A 16,887-nucleotide genomic window follows, 5' to 3' on the forward strand; every position below is an offset into this window, starting at 1 on the left:
AGGAGGGGTTACTATTTAAAGGGCGAAAAGCTGCAGCATGCTACGGTGCAGAGGGACCTGGGGGTCCTTGTGCATGAGTCGCAAAAACCCAGTCTGCAGGTGCAGCAGGTGATCAAGAAGACGAATGGGATGTTGGCCTTTATAGCGAGGGGGATAGAATATAAAAGCAGGGAGGTCTTGCTGCAACTGTACAGGGCACTGGTGAGGCTGCAGCTGGAGTACTGTGTGCAGTTTTGGTCACCGCACTTGCGCAAGGATATATTGGCCTTGGAGGGAGTGCAGAGAATGTTCACTAGGCTGATACCGGAGATGAGGGGGTTGGACTATGAAGAGAGACTAAATAGACTGGGTCTGTGCTCATTGGAGTTTAGAAGGATGAGGGGGGATCTTATAGAGATGTATAAGATAATGAAGGGGATGGATAGGGTAGAGGTAGAGAGATTCTTCCCGCTTAGAAAGGACAGTAGGACTAGAGGGCACAGCCTCAAGATAAAGGGGGGTGCAGTTTAGATCGGAGATGAGGAGGAACTTCTTCACCCAAAGGGTGGTGAATCTCTGGAATTCTCTGCCCGTTGAAGTGGTGGAGGCTACCTCGCTAAATATATATAAGACACGGATAGATAGGTTTCTGATAGACAAGGGGATTAAGGGTTATGGGGAGAAAGCGGGAAAGTGGAACTGATCCACTTCAGATCAGCCATGAGCTTATTGAATGGCGGGGCAGGCTCGAAGGGCTAGATGGCCTACTCCTGCTCCTATTTCTATGTTCTTATTTCAGCTTTACTTGAAGCAATTTTTAAAAGCGGCATCTCGGCCTTTTGGCTAAGATGCAAATGAGATCAAGCCTTGGAGGAGGAGCTATACCTACTCCAATCAGCTTGGATCATGTAGATCAAACCCAAGACAGGAAGTGAGAGCCCTGTCTTGTCAGCTCGGACTGGGAACGTCTCAACTAGTTGGGACTCTGAATTGGATTTGATTTGAATGGATTGAATTGGAATAAAGTATAAACACCACTAGTTCCGAAAGCTCGTGGCATTTGTTACAAATAAACCTGTTGGACTTTAACCTGGCGTTGTGAGACTTCTTACAAAGTTAATCATGCCAGGGGAAAGATTTTTGGGGTAACAAATGACAGGTCACCAAATCAAACAGTGTTTCACAATTGGTTGAGGTGTCTGTCATGTATCGGACTGCCATATTAACCTAAAATGAAATCAAGTCTCCACTAATTAGAAGGAATACCTTAGATATTAGAAAAATGTAATTATAATGAATTTTGGCTTAGAATTTGGATTTTTGGAGCGGTCTTTAGCACCAGCAGGTGTTACTTGACCCTCTGAAGGGCCGAGAGTTATGTCTTGTTTGCCTTGTATGTCTTTTATGTTTGAAAATAAATTTTATTCACGTTTTATAACTATATTGGCTTTGTGAAATTAATTAAAGTTTCCTTAAGTTTTTGAGAGGATCTAGCTACAATTTCCTGCAACAATAACCATTGGGAGATGATAGTTTTGTGTGCAGTGCACACTTCCTGTCACAGTTTTGTTGCCTTCACACTTCTGTCGATTGGATCAATTGTAAAATAGCAGCAGATTAGAAGTGAAGAAGGTGGGAGGGTTCAGATTAGAAAGCTGTTCAGGGAGGGGTTAGGATTTACTGAGCCACCATCTGGAACACCACAGGAACTTTCTTCGTGCTGAGGTTAGAATGTGGTCAATCACTTAGCTAAACAGGTCGCTGACCGTACCAAAGTGCTTCTACAAACTTGGTCTCACGTCAGGGAGCCTCATGCACCAGCTGAACATATTGGAAAATCCTGGACCCACACCACCTTGGGAGACCCTGGGCAGGTTGCCCTGACCTTAGCCTTTGCGTATTGCACAGTCAAAGACAAGCTGCCCTCCTCATCCCCACCTCGCTGTTGTGCATTTCGGGAAACGCTGGGCATACTGCTCATGTTTTCTTGTTACGTTACAGTCGAGAGAGCAAGGCTTCCCACTGGCAGTACATTCAGGAGCAGTAGCCCTGTGCTGTCTGATTACTGTCCGTGTATTAACTATTTGCAGAAATATACACCCATGAATCTTGGCAGCAACATAGGCCTGGCTACGTATTACAAATGTATCTAATGTTTATTTATTCGTCACAAGTTGGCTTGCATTAACACTGCAATGAAGTTGCTGTGAAAATCCCCTAGTTGCCACACTCTGGCGCCTGTTCGGGTACACCGAGGGAAAATTTAGCATGGTCAATGTACCCAACCAACACGTCTTTCAGACTGTGGAAGGAAACCGAAGGTGTTTGTAGATATGCGAGGCACAGACATTTCCAACACAGTACTCTGGTTATTTCACACATATGTGACACAGTTCCATCTTCTTTTACCAAAACAAACTGACACATTGAGAATCTCTTATTTATTTACGGGGTGCGGCTATTGCTGCCTGGGCCAGCATTTATTGCCCATCCCTAACTGCCCGTCACTTCAGAGAGCATTTGAGAGTCAACCACATTGCTGTGGCTCTGGAGTCACATGTAGGCCAGACCAGGTAAGGACAGCAGATTTCCTTCCCTAAAGTGGCACAGTGGTTAGCACTGCTGCCTCACAGAGCCAGGGACCTGGGTTCGATTCTGGCCTCGGGTCACTCTCTGCGTGGAGTTTGCATGTTCTCCCCGTTTCTGTATGGGTTTCTCCAGGTGCTCTGGTTTCCTCCCAAAGATGTATGGGTTAGGTCGATTGGCCATGCTAAATTGACCCCAGTGTTGGGGGATTAGCAGGATGAATGAGGGTGAAGGGGCTGGATGGGATTGTGGTCAGTACAGACTTGATGGGCCAAATGGCCTCCTTCTGTGCTGTAAAGTTCTATGAGTAAACCAGATGCATTCTTACGTTTAATGACCATCAATAGATTTTTTCTTGCCATGGTGGGCTTTGAACCCAGATCCTCAGATCTTGCCCTGGATCGCTCGTCCAGTAAAAATACCATTGCGCCACAGCCATCCCTATTACCTCACTGCCTTTGTGAGCAGAACCAGCAGTGAGTTTGATGTATCAATAATATAGTAAAGAGTCTGATATTACTCTCCTTGGTGGAAATTCTGAGTCAAGTCCACTGCCCACGGCAGACTCAGTCTAATAAAAGACTTGTATTTCCAAAGCATCTTTCTTGACCTCAGGAGTGTCCCAAATCATTTCACAACCGACGAGGAACATTTGAAGCCACTGTGGTAATATAGGAAATGTTGCAGCTAATTGTACCAGCCAGGCCCCACAATGAGATATCTGACGGAATCATAGAACCCTACAGTGAAGAAAGAGGCCCTTCAGCCCATCGAGTCTGCACCGAACACAATCCCACCCAGCTCCTACCCCTTTATATTAAACCCACTAACCCTTCTAATTTACGCATCCCTGGACACTAAGGGGCAATTTCTTAGCAACCTAACCCGCACATCTTTGGACAGTGGGAGGAAACCCACGCAGACACGAGGAGAATGTGCAAACTCCACACAGACAGTGGCCCGAGCCGGGAATCGAACCCAGGACCCCGGGGCTGTGAAGCAGCAGTGCTAACCCACTGTGCTACCGTGCCACCCACACGATTAACTGGCTTTGGTTCAAGGATAAATATTGACCCAAGATGTCACCAAAAGCCAGCCTTGAAATAATGCAGTGAGATTTTGTTTTTATATCCATCAAAGGTCAGGGTTTAACATCTCATCTGAAAGCGAGCACCTTCGACTGTGCAGTGCTCCCACAGTACTGCACTGCACTGCAATGCCAGTCTAAATTATCCACACAAGACTCAAGTGGAATTTCAGCCTTCAATCCTTGAATAGCTTTGCAGTACCCTGAGCTAGTGTTATTAATTAGTCAGCCACCCTGCACTGCCAATATAGTAGGCCTGGAGGAGTAACCCTGTCACTAGCCTATTAATAATCTTCCCATTTAATAGTCCATAGAATGCTGCGAGTCCATGTTCCCGGATGGACCCACAGTGGGAGGGTTACAGTGTTCAGTCGATACTGTTTGATCTGAGCTGGTTAAATTTCTGCAGGGTTCTGCTGCAAATGTGAGTGACCCCAAGGACCTTCATATAAAACCAGCTGTAGGTTAGAATCCCTGAAAGTTGGCATCCAGGTTGATAAGGTTGTTAAGAAGGCGTACGGCGTGTTAACTTTTAGTGGTAGAGGGATTGAATTTTGGAGCCGTGAGGTCATGTTACAACTGTACAAAACTCTGGTGCGGCCGCACTTGGAGTATTGCGTACAGTTCTGGTCACCGCATTATAGGAAAGATGTGGAGGCATTGGAAAGGGTGCAGAGGAGGTTTACCAGGATGTTGCCTGGTATGGTGGGAAGGTCTTATGAGGAAAGGCTGAGGGACTTGAGGTTATTTTCGTTAGAGAGAAGGAGGTTACGAGGTGACCTAATTGAGGCATGCAAGATGATCAGAGGGTTAGATAGGGTGGATAGTGAGAGCCTTTTTCCTCGGATGGTGATGGCTAACACGAGGGGACATAGCTTTAAATTGAGAGGTGATAAATAAAGGATGGATGTCAGAGGTAGGCTCTTTACTCGGAGGGTAGTAAGGGCGTGGAATGCCCTGCCCGCAGCAGTTGTGGACTCGCCAACTTTAAGGGCGTTCAAATGGTCAGTGGATAGGCATATGGATAACATTGGAATAGTTTAGGTTAGAGGGTCATTAGATTGGTTCCACTGGTCGGCGCAACATCGAGGGCCGAAGGGCCTGTACTGCGCTGGAATGTTCTATGTTCTTTTTCAAATAAGTTTGGGATGGGAAAAGTATTGAGTAGACTGCTGGCTTCACTGGTGCCTTTTCCTGCCACGTTGTTTGAAACTTAGTTGAAAAAATGTGAGAGCTTATCTCGCTTACATCCCCCACCCCCCCTCCCTGCCCCCAGAATCATCGGCCTGCCAGAGATCTAACAGAAATCAAAATAATAACAAGGATCCCCCGCATACACATGAGGATCTCCCCCCTTCCAACACACACGGGGAGCATCCTCCCCCACACAGATACAGGAGCTGCCCCCCAGATATGGGAACCCCCTCCCCCCCCCACAACAAACAGACACAGGAGCCCTCCCCTCCAAACAGATACAGGAGCTGCCCCCCCAGATATAAGAAATGCCTCCCCCCCCCCCCCACCGAAATAGACACAGGAAGCCCCACCCCCCCTCCCCAAACAGACACAGGAGTCTCCCACCAGACACAGGAGCCCCCCGCCCCGACAAAACAGACACAGGAGCCTCCCCCCCCACCCCCAGACAGACACAGGAGCCCCCTGAACCAAACACCAGAGCCCACCCCCCACTCCTGAAAGAGACACAAGGAACCCCATCCCCAAAAACAGACATAGGAATTCCTCCCTACAGGCACAGAAACACCCCTCCAAACAGGCACAGCAGCCCCCCCCCCCAAATATACATAGGGAGCCCCCACCCCCCCCAACAAACCCTGCAAACAGACGCCTGGAATCCGTGCCACAGGCAGAGGAAAGGCCCCCCCCAAGCTGCCCTCCCCCCCCCATGCACACAGGGACACCCATCATGTACCTCCCCACAGGAAGTACTCTGGCACTGCCCCTCCCGCCCCCCCTTGTGTCTGGGCATGTCCCCTCACTCTCCAGGAGGGTATATTAATGGGGAACCCCCAGCAGGTTCCCTTTGCTTGGCTTATGTCGGTCCAGACCTGTTGTAAACCCCACTGGCATGATGAATCCAAATGTGCGGGGGCGATACAGCAGGGCAGTCGCTAATGATATTGAAATCTATTCAAATGGGGTTCCCGTCATTGCGTGGCAGGAACCCCATTATGTCACTGGCGGGGCACGGGGACGATTGCATCGTGGGATCTCGCTGGTGTGAATCTCGTTTCTCGGCTCGTGAGGTTTTCATCCATCACCTCTTCCCTACTGCCCCACCCCAGGCTCTGTGGAAGGAGGTTGTGTCCCTCTGGGGAAAGGGTATACACTGTGGCCAGGATTCTCTGTACATTCGCACCGTGATGCTGATGCCAGTAACAACACAGTGTGGCGCTCAGCCAAATCTCCATTCACAGCGGCGAGCCCGGAGAACCCCAGCCGCGGGGCGAGCCCGGAGAACCCCAGCCGCGGGGCGAGCCCGGAGAACCCCAGCCGCGGGGCGAGCCCGGAGAACCCCAGCCGCGGGGCGAGCCCGGAGAACCCCAGCCGCGGGGCGAGCCCGGAGAACCCCAGCCGCGGGGCGAGCCCGGAGAACCCCAGCCGCGGGGCGAGCCCGGAGAACCCCAGCCGCGGGGCGAGCCCGGAGAACCCCAGCCGCGGGGCGAGCCCGGAGAACCCCAGCCGCGGGGCGAGCCCGGAGAACCCCAGCCGCGGGGCGAGCCCGGAGAACCCCAGCCGCGGGGCGAGCCCGGAGAACCCCAGCCGCGGGGCGAGCCCGGAGAACCCCAGCCGCGGGGCGAGCCCGGAGAACCCCAGCCGCGGGGCGAGCCCGGAGAACCCCAGCCGCGGGGCGAGCCCGGAGAACCCCAGCCGCGGGGCGAGCCCGGAGAACCCCAGCCGCGGGGCGAGCCCGGAGAACCCCAGCCGCGGGGCGAGCCCGGAGAACCCCAGCCGCGGGGCGAGCCCGGAGAACCCCAGCCGCGGGGCGAGCCCGGAGAACCCCAGCCGCGGGGCGAGGCCGGAGAATCCCAGCCGCGGGGCGAGCCCGGAGAATCCCTGCCTTGTACTTTGATCACATCGAAACACTGACAGCGAGGTAACTGATTGAACATAGGTAGTGAGAATTTCACCCTACTCACTAAGTTCCAGGTTCTCCTTTACAAACAAGTGATCTTTCCTTTACGCAAGTCATTGATAGCCAATGTGCAGCTTAAAGCAGAGTGCGGGATTTCATTTTAGCTTCATTTAGTTTCTTCATCTTTGTTAGATGTTGAATTGCGGCCTGTAATTCACAGCGCTGAGTAATCCAGATCTCTCACAGCCAATGGCAATACTGAACTCTGCCAGGTAAGCTCATGGCAGCATTGAGTATGCCAATTGCTAAAGACAGAGCAGAACACTCCCATATTCGGAAGAGCACAGCCATTGTTTCACATAAAGTTTGTTTCTAAATTTAGTGGGAAGGTGAGGAGAAACGTGTTGGCGTAGTGAATGATCTGGAAATGCGCTGTCTGGAAGGGATGGGAAGCAGGCTCTGGTGAATTACAGAAGGGATTGGGATATGAAATCGCAAAGCGGGAGGCTGTGGGGAAAGAATGGGAGAGTGGGATGATTGGGTAGTTTTCTTTTTTCTGAGCCAGTACGAATGGCCCCCGTCCCTCTGTCCTGCGGGAATCCCGGAAGGCCCACTTTGTCCGATGATGCTGCCGGCAGTGGGCTTCACCTAACAGCCACATTGATCAGACACAGAGCATTGGTAAGGCACTTCCTGTCCCAGGACAGAAACTACTCCTTAATCCCAGTTAGCGTTGTCTCACACGTTCTCATCTTTCAGTGGATTCCCAGCAAACTGAAGAGAAGTACAGTCAGCTTGTTTCCTTTTTAATTGCAACAAACTGTGGTCTGAAATAGAAATCTGTTGCGATTCTCCTCTACCTCAGGGAACCATGCAGCCCACTGGGCTTCAGTTACTCTCCAATAGAGCCAGAATTGTCCCCACCCTTCCCCCCCCCACCACCCCCCCCCCCCCCCCCCCCGGCCCCTTACGCTGTTACCATGGCTGACCCACCTAACACATCCTTAGCTAATAAGGGGCAATTTAGTATGGTCACTCCATCTAACCTACACACCTTGGGACACTAAGGGACAATTTAGCATGGCCAATCCATCTAACCCTCATCTTTGGACACTAAGGGGCAATTTATATGGTCAATCCATCTAACCTACACACCTTGGGACACTAAGGGACAATTCAGCATGGCCAATCCATCTAACCCTCACATCTTTGGACACCAAAGGGCAATTTAGTATGGTCAATCCATCTAACCTACACACCTTGGGACACTAAGGGACAATTCAGCATGGCCAATCCATCTAACCCTCACATCTTTGGACACCAAGGGGCAATTTATATAGTCAATCCATCTAACCTACACACCTTGGGACTCTAAGGGACAATTTAGCATGGCCAATCACATATTTGGACACCAAGGGACAATTTAGCATGGCCAATACATCTAACCCTCACATCTTTGGACACCAAGGAGCGATTTAGCATGGTTAAACCATCTAACCTACACACCTTGGGACACCAAGGGGCAATTTAGCACGGCCAACCCGCGTAACCTGTACATCTTCAGGCATTAAAGAACAATTTTGCCTGGCCAACTTCCCGAACTGACAAATCTTCAGGGATTAAGGGGCAATCTGGCATGGACAACCCTCCCCCCAACTTGCAGACCGGTAAGTGGGGTGAGAACGTGGCACTCATTCCTTTGCGTGGGGTGGTTGATGCAGATTTCCGGGGAGGGAGAAAGAAAAAGATGGGGGTCAGTGGGTGGAGGTTGTACCAACATTGACCTGTTGGGCTGAATGGCCCATTCCTGTGCTGAAGGTTCCATATGCACTAGAGAGTTCATTTGCATCGAAACGTGGAAACTCCTACTTGCAGTCTTCCCTGCAAGTTTTGCATAATAAAAATGAGAATGCGTGGTGCGAAGGAGGGAGGTGCAGAGTAATGCAGTAACATCTATTGACCTGAGCGGCACTGTATCACTGTCCTTGCAGACTCTGCCTTCTGCAATCAATTCATTAGCCGTACAGCAGAGGTGAACTGAAAACCCATACTGTTCCCAATAAGTACATGCCTCTGTCTATCAGCGCAGCCCATAATTCAACATCGAAAGCACTAACGCAGCTCAGACACCGTGTATTTACTAATTCAAGTGGCAAAAGTAGGAAATCGGCCCCCTTTCAATTAAATAACGCTCATCCATCACAACTTTTTGAAAGATAAAGCATCACCCGATCAACGTATATTAGGGGTCGAGCTCGTGGATATATTGTGCGTGTTACTGAACCTCAGCCAAATAAACTGGCTGGCAATGAGATCAGCTGTGGGCAGGGGCCAGTTTCTTGGCTGCACGTTCTAAGTGATTGATATCGGACCTCTGCATTTTAAGTCGCAGCGATTAAGATGCTCATTCTTTTCATTGCTTTAAAAGCAAGGAAACCATAGAAAAAAAACTGGGAGGTGTCTGTCGCGCTAATCATCGTGTAAAGCCCAGAGCCTCCATTTTCCAGTGCTGTCACTCAACTGAGATAACAGTTACGCTCAGTCACAAACCTGACACTGTCTGACTTCCCTCCCCAATGAAACACCCGAGATATTATTCTATAAAACTCATGTAGCACAATTGGCACTGGTAAGAGTGCGCTGTTAATTAATGGTCTCTCTTCTGAACCAAGGCTTTGTGTGATAGATTTTCCTGTGCATTAGCCAGCCAGAATTTAAAATACCTTCCTTCCTTGTATAATTATTTCCCCTTCGTTTATTGATCCTGTCCCACATACTGTGGGAAACCATTCACAGCCTTACATGTGTCATTACTCTTTTGCAAAATAGACCTGCGTGGATGATTAAACTTTAAGATTTGTAAAAATAAGCACTGCACAAGATTGTATCAGTCCATTTCACATCCCCCCCCCGCTCAGTGGCATCCAAGCAATATTTGTACATTCGGAATTTTCCTGAGAAACCGATCACCTCTTGACACAGGTAGACGGTCACCGTCACCTCCTGATATGATTTCTTGAGCCAACTCACAGCCCATGGCGGGGGATGGGGTGCAAGTGTGTCAGAGGTAATTACTTCTCTGATTCCTCATCCCCCCTTCCTTCCTCTTGTTCAACACTTAGCCTCTGGTCAACAACGACCCCACCCCATCCCCCAAAACCCAACACCCTCAACTGCCCACAACAGCAAACGGCCATGCTGGTCATCCCAGCCAGAACACTGGACGTAAGCATTCCACATTACAGCACACCAGCCTAGGGTCAGACCCTCCCTCGCCCCTGTACTCTTTAAAAGTGCTGCAAAATTCATTCAGCCAAGCCCGTCACTCACGTATCAATATTGTAAGACGATGCTTAGGCTACTGCTAGCAGTATTGCTCACAGGAGGAACAGCCTTTTCGAGTGTGGCACACTCCTGTTACACGACCGTGCAGAGTTCGGTGTTGTAGTATCTTGCACTGAGGTAGCGTTGTCACACCCACGTGTCTCCCAATAACAGGGTTCGACCACTTTCAAAAATTCAACTGCTCCACCCAAACATGAAACTGATTAGCGTCTGCTCACTGGGCAACTACACAATTACAGGTCACAGAGGTTTATAGCATGGAAACAGGCCCTTTGGCCCAACTTGTCCATGCCGCCCAGCTTTTATTACTAAGCTAATCCCAATTGCCCACATTTGGCCTATATCCCTCTATACCCATCTTACCCATGTAGCTGCCTAAATGATTTTTTAAAAGACAACATTGTATCTGTCTCTACCGCTGCCTCTGGTAGCTCGTTCCAGACACTCTCCACCCACTGAGTGAATAAATTGCCCCTCTGGACTCTTTTCGTATCTCTCCCCTCTCTCACCTTAAACCTCTGTCTTCTAGTTTTAGGCTCCCCTACCTTTGGGGAAAAGATATTGACTGTGTAGCTGATCTGTGCCCCTCATTATTTTGTAGACCTCTATAAGATCACCCCTCAACCTTCTGCGCTCCAGAGAAAAAGTCCCTGTCTATCTAGCCTCTTCTTTCTCCCTCAACATCCATCAAGTCCCAGTAGCATCCTAGTAAATCTTTTCTGCGTTCCTTCTCGTTTAGATCAAGCAAAGCATTCAGATAATGGGAGGAAACAGGAGGGAATTTATGTTTGATTCTTGGATGATACGCTACAGCTAAAATAGTTTGCAGGCTATGTGGATTTATTTAAAATGTGATGTCTTCAAATCCATGAGCTGCTTTTGACAGGTTACTGCGCCAAATTACTGTGCATATTCTATCAGGAAAACCTCTCTTAACTTCCTTTGATTATTGAAATAATTTTTGGTAAAGAGAATATTACAATAACTAAACAGCCTAAATTCTCATTCCTGGATTTTAAGATTAGAGATGATGCCTTATCAAATGATAGACACAACACACGCTCAGCTGGAAGGGTAAGGAGTACATTACAGACATCCAGATACTGACATAGCATCAAGCTGACGTGCCTGTTCCCATTCTACCTGGCATCGTAAGATAAGGAATAGGGGGCCATTCAGCTCTTTGTGCCTGTATTGCTATCGGGGGGGGAGGGGATCAAATTCCTTTCCCCACCCTATCATTCACATCCAAATCCAAAGATATCAATCTCAGACTTGAAATCTCCAACTGATTTCCCCCTCTAGCCTTCCTGGGAGAACAGAGTTCCAGGTTTCCACAGCTCTGTCAGTGAGCAGCTGCTGACTTCACTCCTGCGCCCAGTTTAAGATTCAGCCCCTTTACTCCCCCCCCCCCGACCAGTTGAGATAGTTTCTCCACATCAGCCTGACCGGGTCTGTTTGCCATTTGACACAAGCTGTGCTTCTAGCCTTTGAGTAAGATTGCCAAACCTGCACTCGTCAGCTCCAAACTGTAAGACTGAGTAAACCCCACTCTTCAAACCCCCATCTCCCCACACCCACCCCCACACCCCCACCCACACACACACACTCGCACCTTCTACCAATGAGACAATTGCACAGCATCAGTCTCTTAACCTGTTCACATGCAAACCAAGTTTCAATCCTCTGCTTTAACAAAGATATTAAATGCGTGTACAAGTTGAGAAGCAGCTAATTTATACATTTATATTACACTTTTAAAAACAAAAATTGCTTCATGCTTATTTGAATTTGACAGCTGCTGCCAGCAACGAGGGGAGTTAAATCGAATATGCAGGATAACCCAGAATGAAATCTATAGCTTTAAAACCTGTGCTTGACATTGGACAAGAAGGCAATGTGACCGCAAGGCATTGGCAAGAATAGAAATTTTATATATATATATAAAGAAAAGGCACAGCTGTAATGAGAGCAGTGACAGATACGTGGGGGGAGGGGGAGAAAAACATAACTCAGTGAACACATTTATTCAAGTCAACAACTGCTATTTAAATGTTTTTAGCAAGGATGTGTGCACCTACAGTCAGACTGGATATTACACAAGGAATCCAACCAAAGAGAAACATTCTGTTGGTTCACAGGAAGGGGGATTTGTTTCCTCCCTAGGTGCCCGCCATGGTTTTGGGGACTTGTTTACCTCTTAACTCTGCTTTATAAGAAGTTCATACCTCACATTCCCTGGAGCCAGCTTTGTTGAAGTTGCAGGAGGCAGTTCCATTCATCAGCATCTCTGTGGCCTCGGAGTGCGCGGGTTTGTAATCAATGTAATATTCCTGGGTGCTGGGGACCATTTGCCTCAGGGTCTGCCTCTTCTTCCTGCGACGCCTCCGGCTCAGCGAGCGCTGCTGGAACTGCTTCATGCTGGCCGGGTAGCGCTTCCAGGACACGTAGATGACCAGCAGGATGACGAGCACGGAGAGGAAGAGGGCCACGCTGCCGGCGATGATCTTGTGGAAGGAGACAGGCTCGATCAGGTCGGAGTCGGAGCTGGGCTCGGGGGGGCTGGTGCTGGCTGGCAGCGGGTACTGGCTCTTGTTGTCAGCGTTGGCCTTTGGCAGTCGGGTTTTGAAGGTGGGTTTAGCCTGGAGCTTGGGGCTCCCTGGCGCGCTCTGGGTGGTGACCTTCTGCTTCTTGACGCACAGGTTGTAGTTGTCGACCGCCTCCATGACCTGCTCGCCTTGCAGGTGCTTGGGGCCGGCGCAGATCATGGCGTTCTCCCTCCTGCCCTTGAACGTCTTCAGCCAGTTGACCAGGGAGCAGATATTCCTGTTGCACTCCCACATGTTGCCGGAGAGGCTGATGGAGCTGAGGGAGATCCAGGACTCCAGGATCTCCTGGCCAATGGTGGTGAGCTTGTTGGAGTCCAGCTGCAGGGTGTGCAGGTTGGGCACACACTGGAAGACGTTGGGGCCAATGGCTTGGATCTCGTTGCCGGAGAGGTCCAGCTTCTCCAGGGAGCTCCAGGTCCACGACATGCCCTGCATGACCACGCTGATCTTGTTCCACTGCAGGTAGAGGATGCGCAGGGTGAGCAGGCGGGGGAAGTGGCCCAGGTTGACCTTGGAGAACTGGTTGTGCTCCAGGTGGAGCTCCAGCAGGCGGCTGAGGCCGGCGAACGCGTTCCTGGCCAGGCTGCGGATGCGGTTGTAGCCCAGGTCGAGGAACTCGACGTTGCGGCAGTCCTGGAAGACGCGGACGGGCACGGTGCGGAGGTTGTTGGAGCGGAGGTGCAGGCTCTGCAGCTTGCGGAGCCCCCGGAACTGCTGCGGCTGCAGCGCCTGCAGCTGGTTGTAGGAGAGGTCCAGGTTGCGCAGGTTGCTGACCGGCCTGAAGGTGTGGTTGGCGAGCCCGGTGATCTTGTTGGAGCTGAGGATCAGCTCCTTGAGCCGGCGGACGCCGCTGAAGGCGTGTTCGTGCACCAGCTCGATGTAGTTGTGGTCCAGGTACAGCCAGGTGAGCTGCTTCAGCCCCAGGAACTGGTTGCGCTGCAGCCGCTGCAGGCTGTTGTAGCGCAGCGACAGCCCCAGCGAGCCGGCCGCCAGGCTGCCGGGGATCTCCTGCAGGCTCAGGGACTCGCAGTACACGATCTTCCCGTGGCACCGGCAGCTGGCGGGGCAGGCTCGCTCGGCGGCGGCGGCGGCGGCGCCCAGCACCCCCAGCAGGACCGTGGGCGCCGCCACCGCCACCAGCACCGCCACCCGGCCACTCAACAGGGCAACCAGGCTGAGACCTGCAGGGGGACAGAATGAAAGGCAGTGAGACCCCCCCCACACACACACCCACCCACATACACACATACCCACACACAGACAGAGACACACACACACACAACTTTAAGGACAATGCAGCAAGTTAAATCACACTCTTTCCCCCCTACCCCTCACCTACCTCCCCCCTCCCTCCCACCCAACACCCTACCTACCTCCCCCCTCCCTCCCTCCCAACACCCTCCCTCCCTCCCAACACCCTACCTACCTCCCCCCTCCCTCCCTCCCAACACCCTACCTACCTCCCCCCTCCCTCCCTCCCAACACCCTACCTACCTCCCCCCTCCCTCCCTCCCAACACCCTACCTACCTCCCCCCTCCCAACACCCTACCTACCTCCCCCTCCCTCCCAACACCCTACCTACCTCCCCCCTCCCTCCCAACACCCTACCTACCTCCCCCCTCCCTCCCAACACCCTACCTACCTCCCCCCTCCCTCCCAACACCCTACCTACCTCCCCCCTCCCTCCCTCCCTCCCAACACCCTACCTACCTCCCCCCTCCCTCCCTCCCTCCCAACACCCTACCTACCTCCCCCCTCCCTCCCTCCCTCCCAACACCCTACCTACCTCCCCCTCCCCCCTCCCTCCCTCCCTCCCAACACCCTACCTACCTCCCCCCTCCCTCCCTCCCTCCCAACACCCTACCTACCTCCCCCCTCCCTCCCTCCCTCCCAACACCCTACCTACCTCCCCCCTCCCAACACCCTACCTACCTCCCCCCTCCCTCCCTCCCTCCCAACACCCTACCAACCTCCCCCCTCCCTCCCTCCCAACACCCTACCTACCTCCCCCCTCCCTCCCAACACCCTACCTACCTCCCCCCTCCCTCCCTCCCTACCTCCCAACACCCTACCTACCTCCCCAATCCCAATAGCTTACCCATTCTTCGCATGGCGACCCCCTGGGTATCAGGCTCTGTCCAAGGTACCAGGGACTCACACGGGCCGCACCGTCATCGCCGCCAGCTCTGCTTCACTTGAGGTCCATGAACGCCAGCTCTCTGGAAAGCGACCCCTCTTCTCCTCAGCTCCAGGCATCACTCCCTCCGGCTAAGCCATGGCAAGCTCCAGCCCAGCAACACGCACAGACTGGAGAGGCTGATAGAAGAATTTTTTTTAAAAAAAAATATAGCTGCAAAGATACTGAAGTTTTTGGCCCTCTCCCTCTCTCTCACACACACCAGTTGGGAGTTGTAGCGAATAGAACAGTAAGCAGCAGCATTCGGTAAGTTCTGCAGTGTGTGGAGATGGTAAATGTTAGAATCTGTGTGTGTGTGAGCAGCTCCCGGCTACATTCCCAGCTCCCAACTCCAGAAGGAAGGCAGTTGATACAGTATTTTTTTTTTCAAAATATACAGTGGAACTCCACAAGGAAGGCAGTTGATTCAGTATTTTTTCTTCTCCCCCCCCAAAAAAATAGACAGTGATAAAGCTCCTGAGGCTCACTGACTCCACAAGCTGCTCCTACTGTTGCTTCTTCACAATACACCGAGTCAAAGTCTTATGCAAACTGCCCCCGCTGGAGAAAGCTATTATGAGCATGTGCAGAAACCTCCTCTCTCTTTTTTTTGTGTGTGTCTCTCTCTCTCTGCAAGCACCCTCCCTCCCCATGTACTCTACACCTTGCATCAGGAGGAGAGTGAGAGGCACTTAACTCATAACATGTACACGCCTGGGCTGTTGAATATAGACAGCACACCAGCAGCAAGAGAGCCTGTTTCTTGCGTTACTGAATGAGAGAATAGAATCCCCACAGTGCAGAATGAGGCCATTCAGCCCATCAATCCTGCACCGACCACAATCCCACCCAAGCCCTATCCCGTTATGCAGTCCCCTGACACACTGATAGACAGGGGAATTGAGGGTTATGGGGAGAAAGCGGGAAAGTGGAACTGATCCACTTCATGATCTTATTGAATGGCGGGGCAGGCTCGAAGGGCTAGATGGCCTACTCCTGCTCCTATTTCTTATGACACCAAGGGGCAATTTAGCCTGGCCAACAAACCTATCCCACACATCTTTGGGCTGCAGGAGGAAACCAGAGCACCCAGGGGGAAACCCAGGCAGACGCAGGGAGAATGTGCAAACTCCACACAGACAGTGACCCGAGGCCGGAATAGAACTCTGTTCCGTGATGCTGCGAGGCAGCAGTGCTAACCACTATATATGTGACATTTACAATTCCTGCCAATTACACATGGGGTTTGAGAGTGTTCAGCCCCTCTGCCCCGCACAATGCCAGGGGGACCTTAGACCTTTCCCGTTGGGGTGCCCCTCTGCAATGACTCGGAAGGTACCAGTCTGCACCAAGCTGGTTGTGTACAATCTATTGCCCTGGGAGTTGGATAACCTCTGGGCATTCCAAAGAGAGTTTCCGATGGTTGAGGACTGACCATACTGACTCACCTGATGAAGGAGCGGCGCTCCAAAAGCTCGTGATTCCAAATCAACCTGTTGGGCTTTAACCTGATGTTGTGAGACTTCTTACTGTGCCCCCCCCCCCCAGTTCAACACTGGCATCTCCACATCATCCCTTGTAATAGATTCATAGAGTTGTACAGCACAGAAAGAGGACCTTTGGCCCATTGTGTCTGTGTCAGCCATCATCTATTCTAATCCCATTTTCCAGCACTTGTATGTTGTTTCAAATGCTCACCTAAATGCTTCTTAAATGTTTATGAGGGTTCCCACCTCCACCATCCTTTCAGGCAGAGAGTTCCAGAGTTCCGCTACCCTCTGGATGAAGAGGTTTTTTTCTCAAATCCCCTCAAAAATCTCCTGCCCCTTCTCTAAGCTCCCAATTACTGACCCCTCGACTAAGGGGAAACATTTCTTCCTATCTACCCTCTCTATCTCCCTCACAATGTTGTACAACTCAATCCCCAGTCTTCTCTGCTCCGAGGAAAACAACCCCAGCCTTCTCTTCAGTGCTGAAACATTCCAGCCCAGGCAACATCCTGGTGAATGT

At 51.3% G+C, this 16,887-nt stretch overlaps 1 protein-coding gene across 1 annotated transcript in view; it reads right to left on the bottom strand.

Annotated features, from left to right (window-relative positions):
• The window catches only part of LOC145354296 (leucine-rich repeat transmembrane neuronal protein 3-like), a 329,536-nt gene extending 314,165 nt beyond the window's left edge, over window positions 1-15,371 (bottom strand). The window contains exons 1-2 of the mRNA XM_080205407.1: window positions 14,800-15,371; window positions 12,320-13,881 (exon numbers count right to left, since the gene is read on the bottom strand). Coding sequence (XP_080061533.1) covers window positions 12,320-13,881; window positions 14,800-14,812 — 1,575 coding nt within the window. The 5' untranslated portion in view covers window positions 14,813-15,371. The remainder of the gene's footprint in view (window positions 1-12,319; window positions 13,882-14,799) is intronic.
• Window positions 15,372-16,887: the final 1,516 nt, after the last annotated feature.

The sequence above is a fragment of the Carcharhinus amblyrhynchos genome, chromosome 17 (assembly GCF_965287045.1).
Source record: "Carcharhinus amblyrhynchos chromosome 17, sCarAmb.v2.hapA, whole genome shotgun sequence".
NCBI lineage: Eukaryota > Metazoa > Chordata > Chondrichthyes > Carcharhiniformes > Carcharhinidae > Carcharhinus > Carcharhinus amblyrhynchos.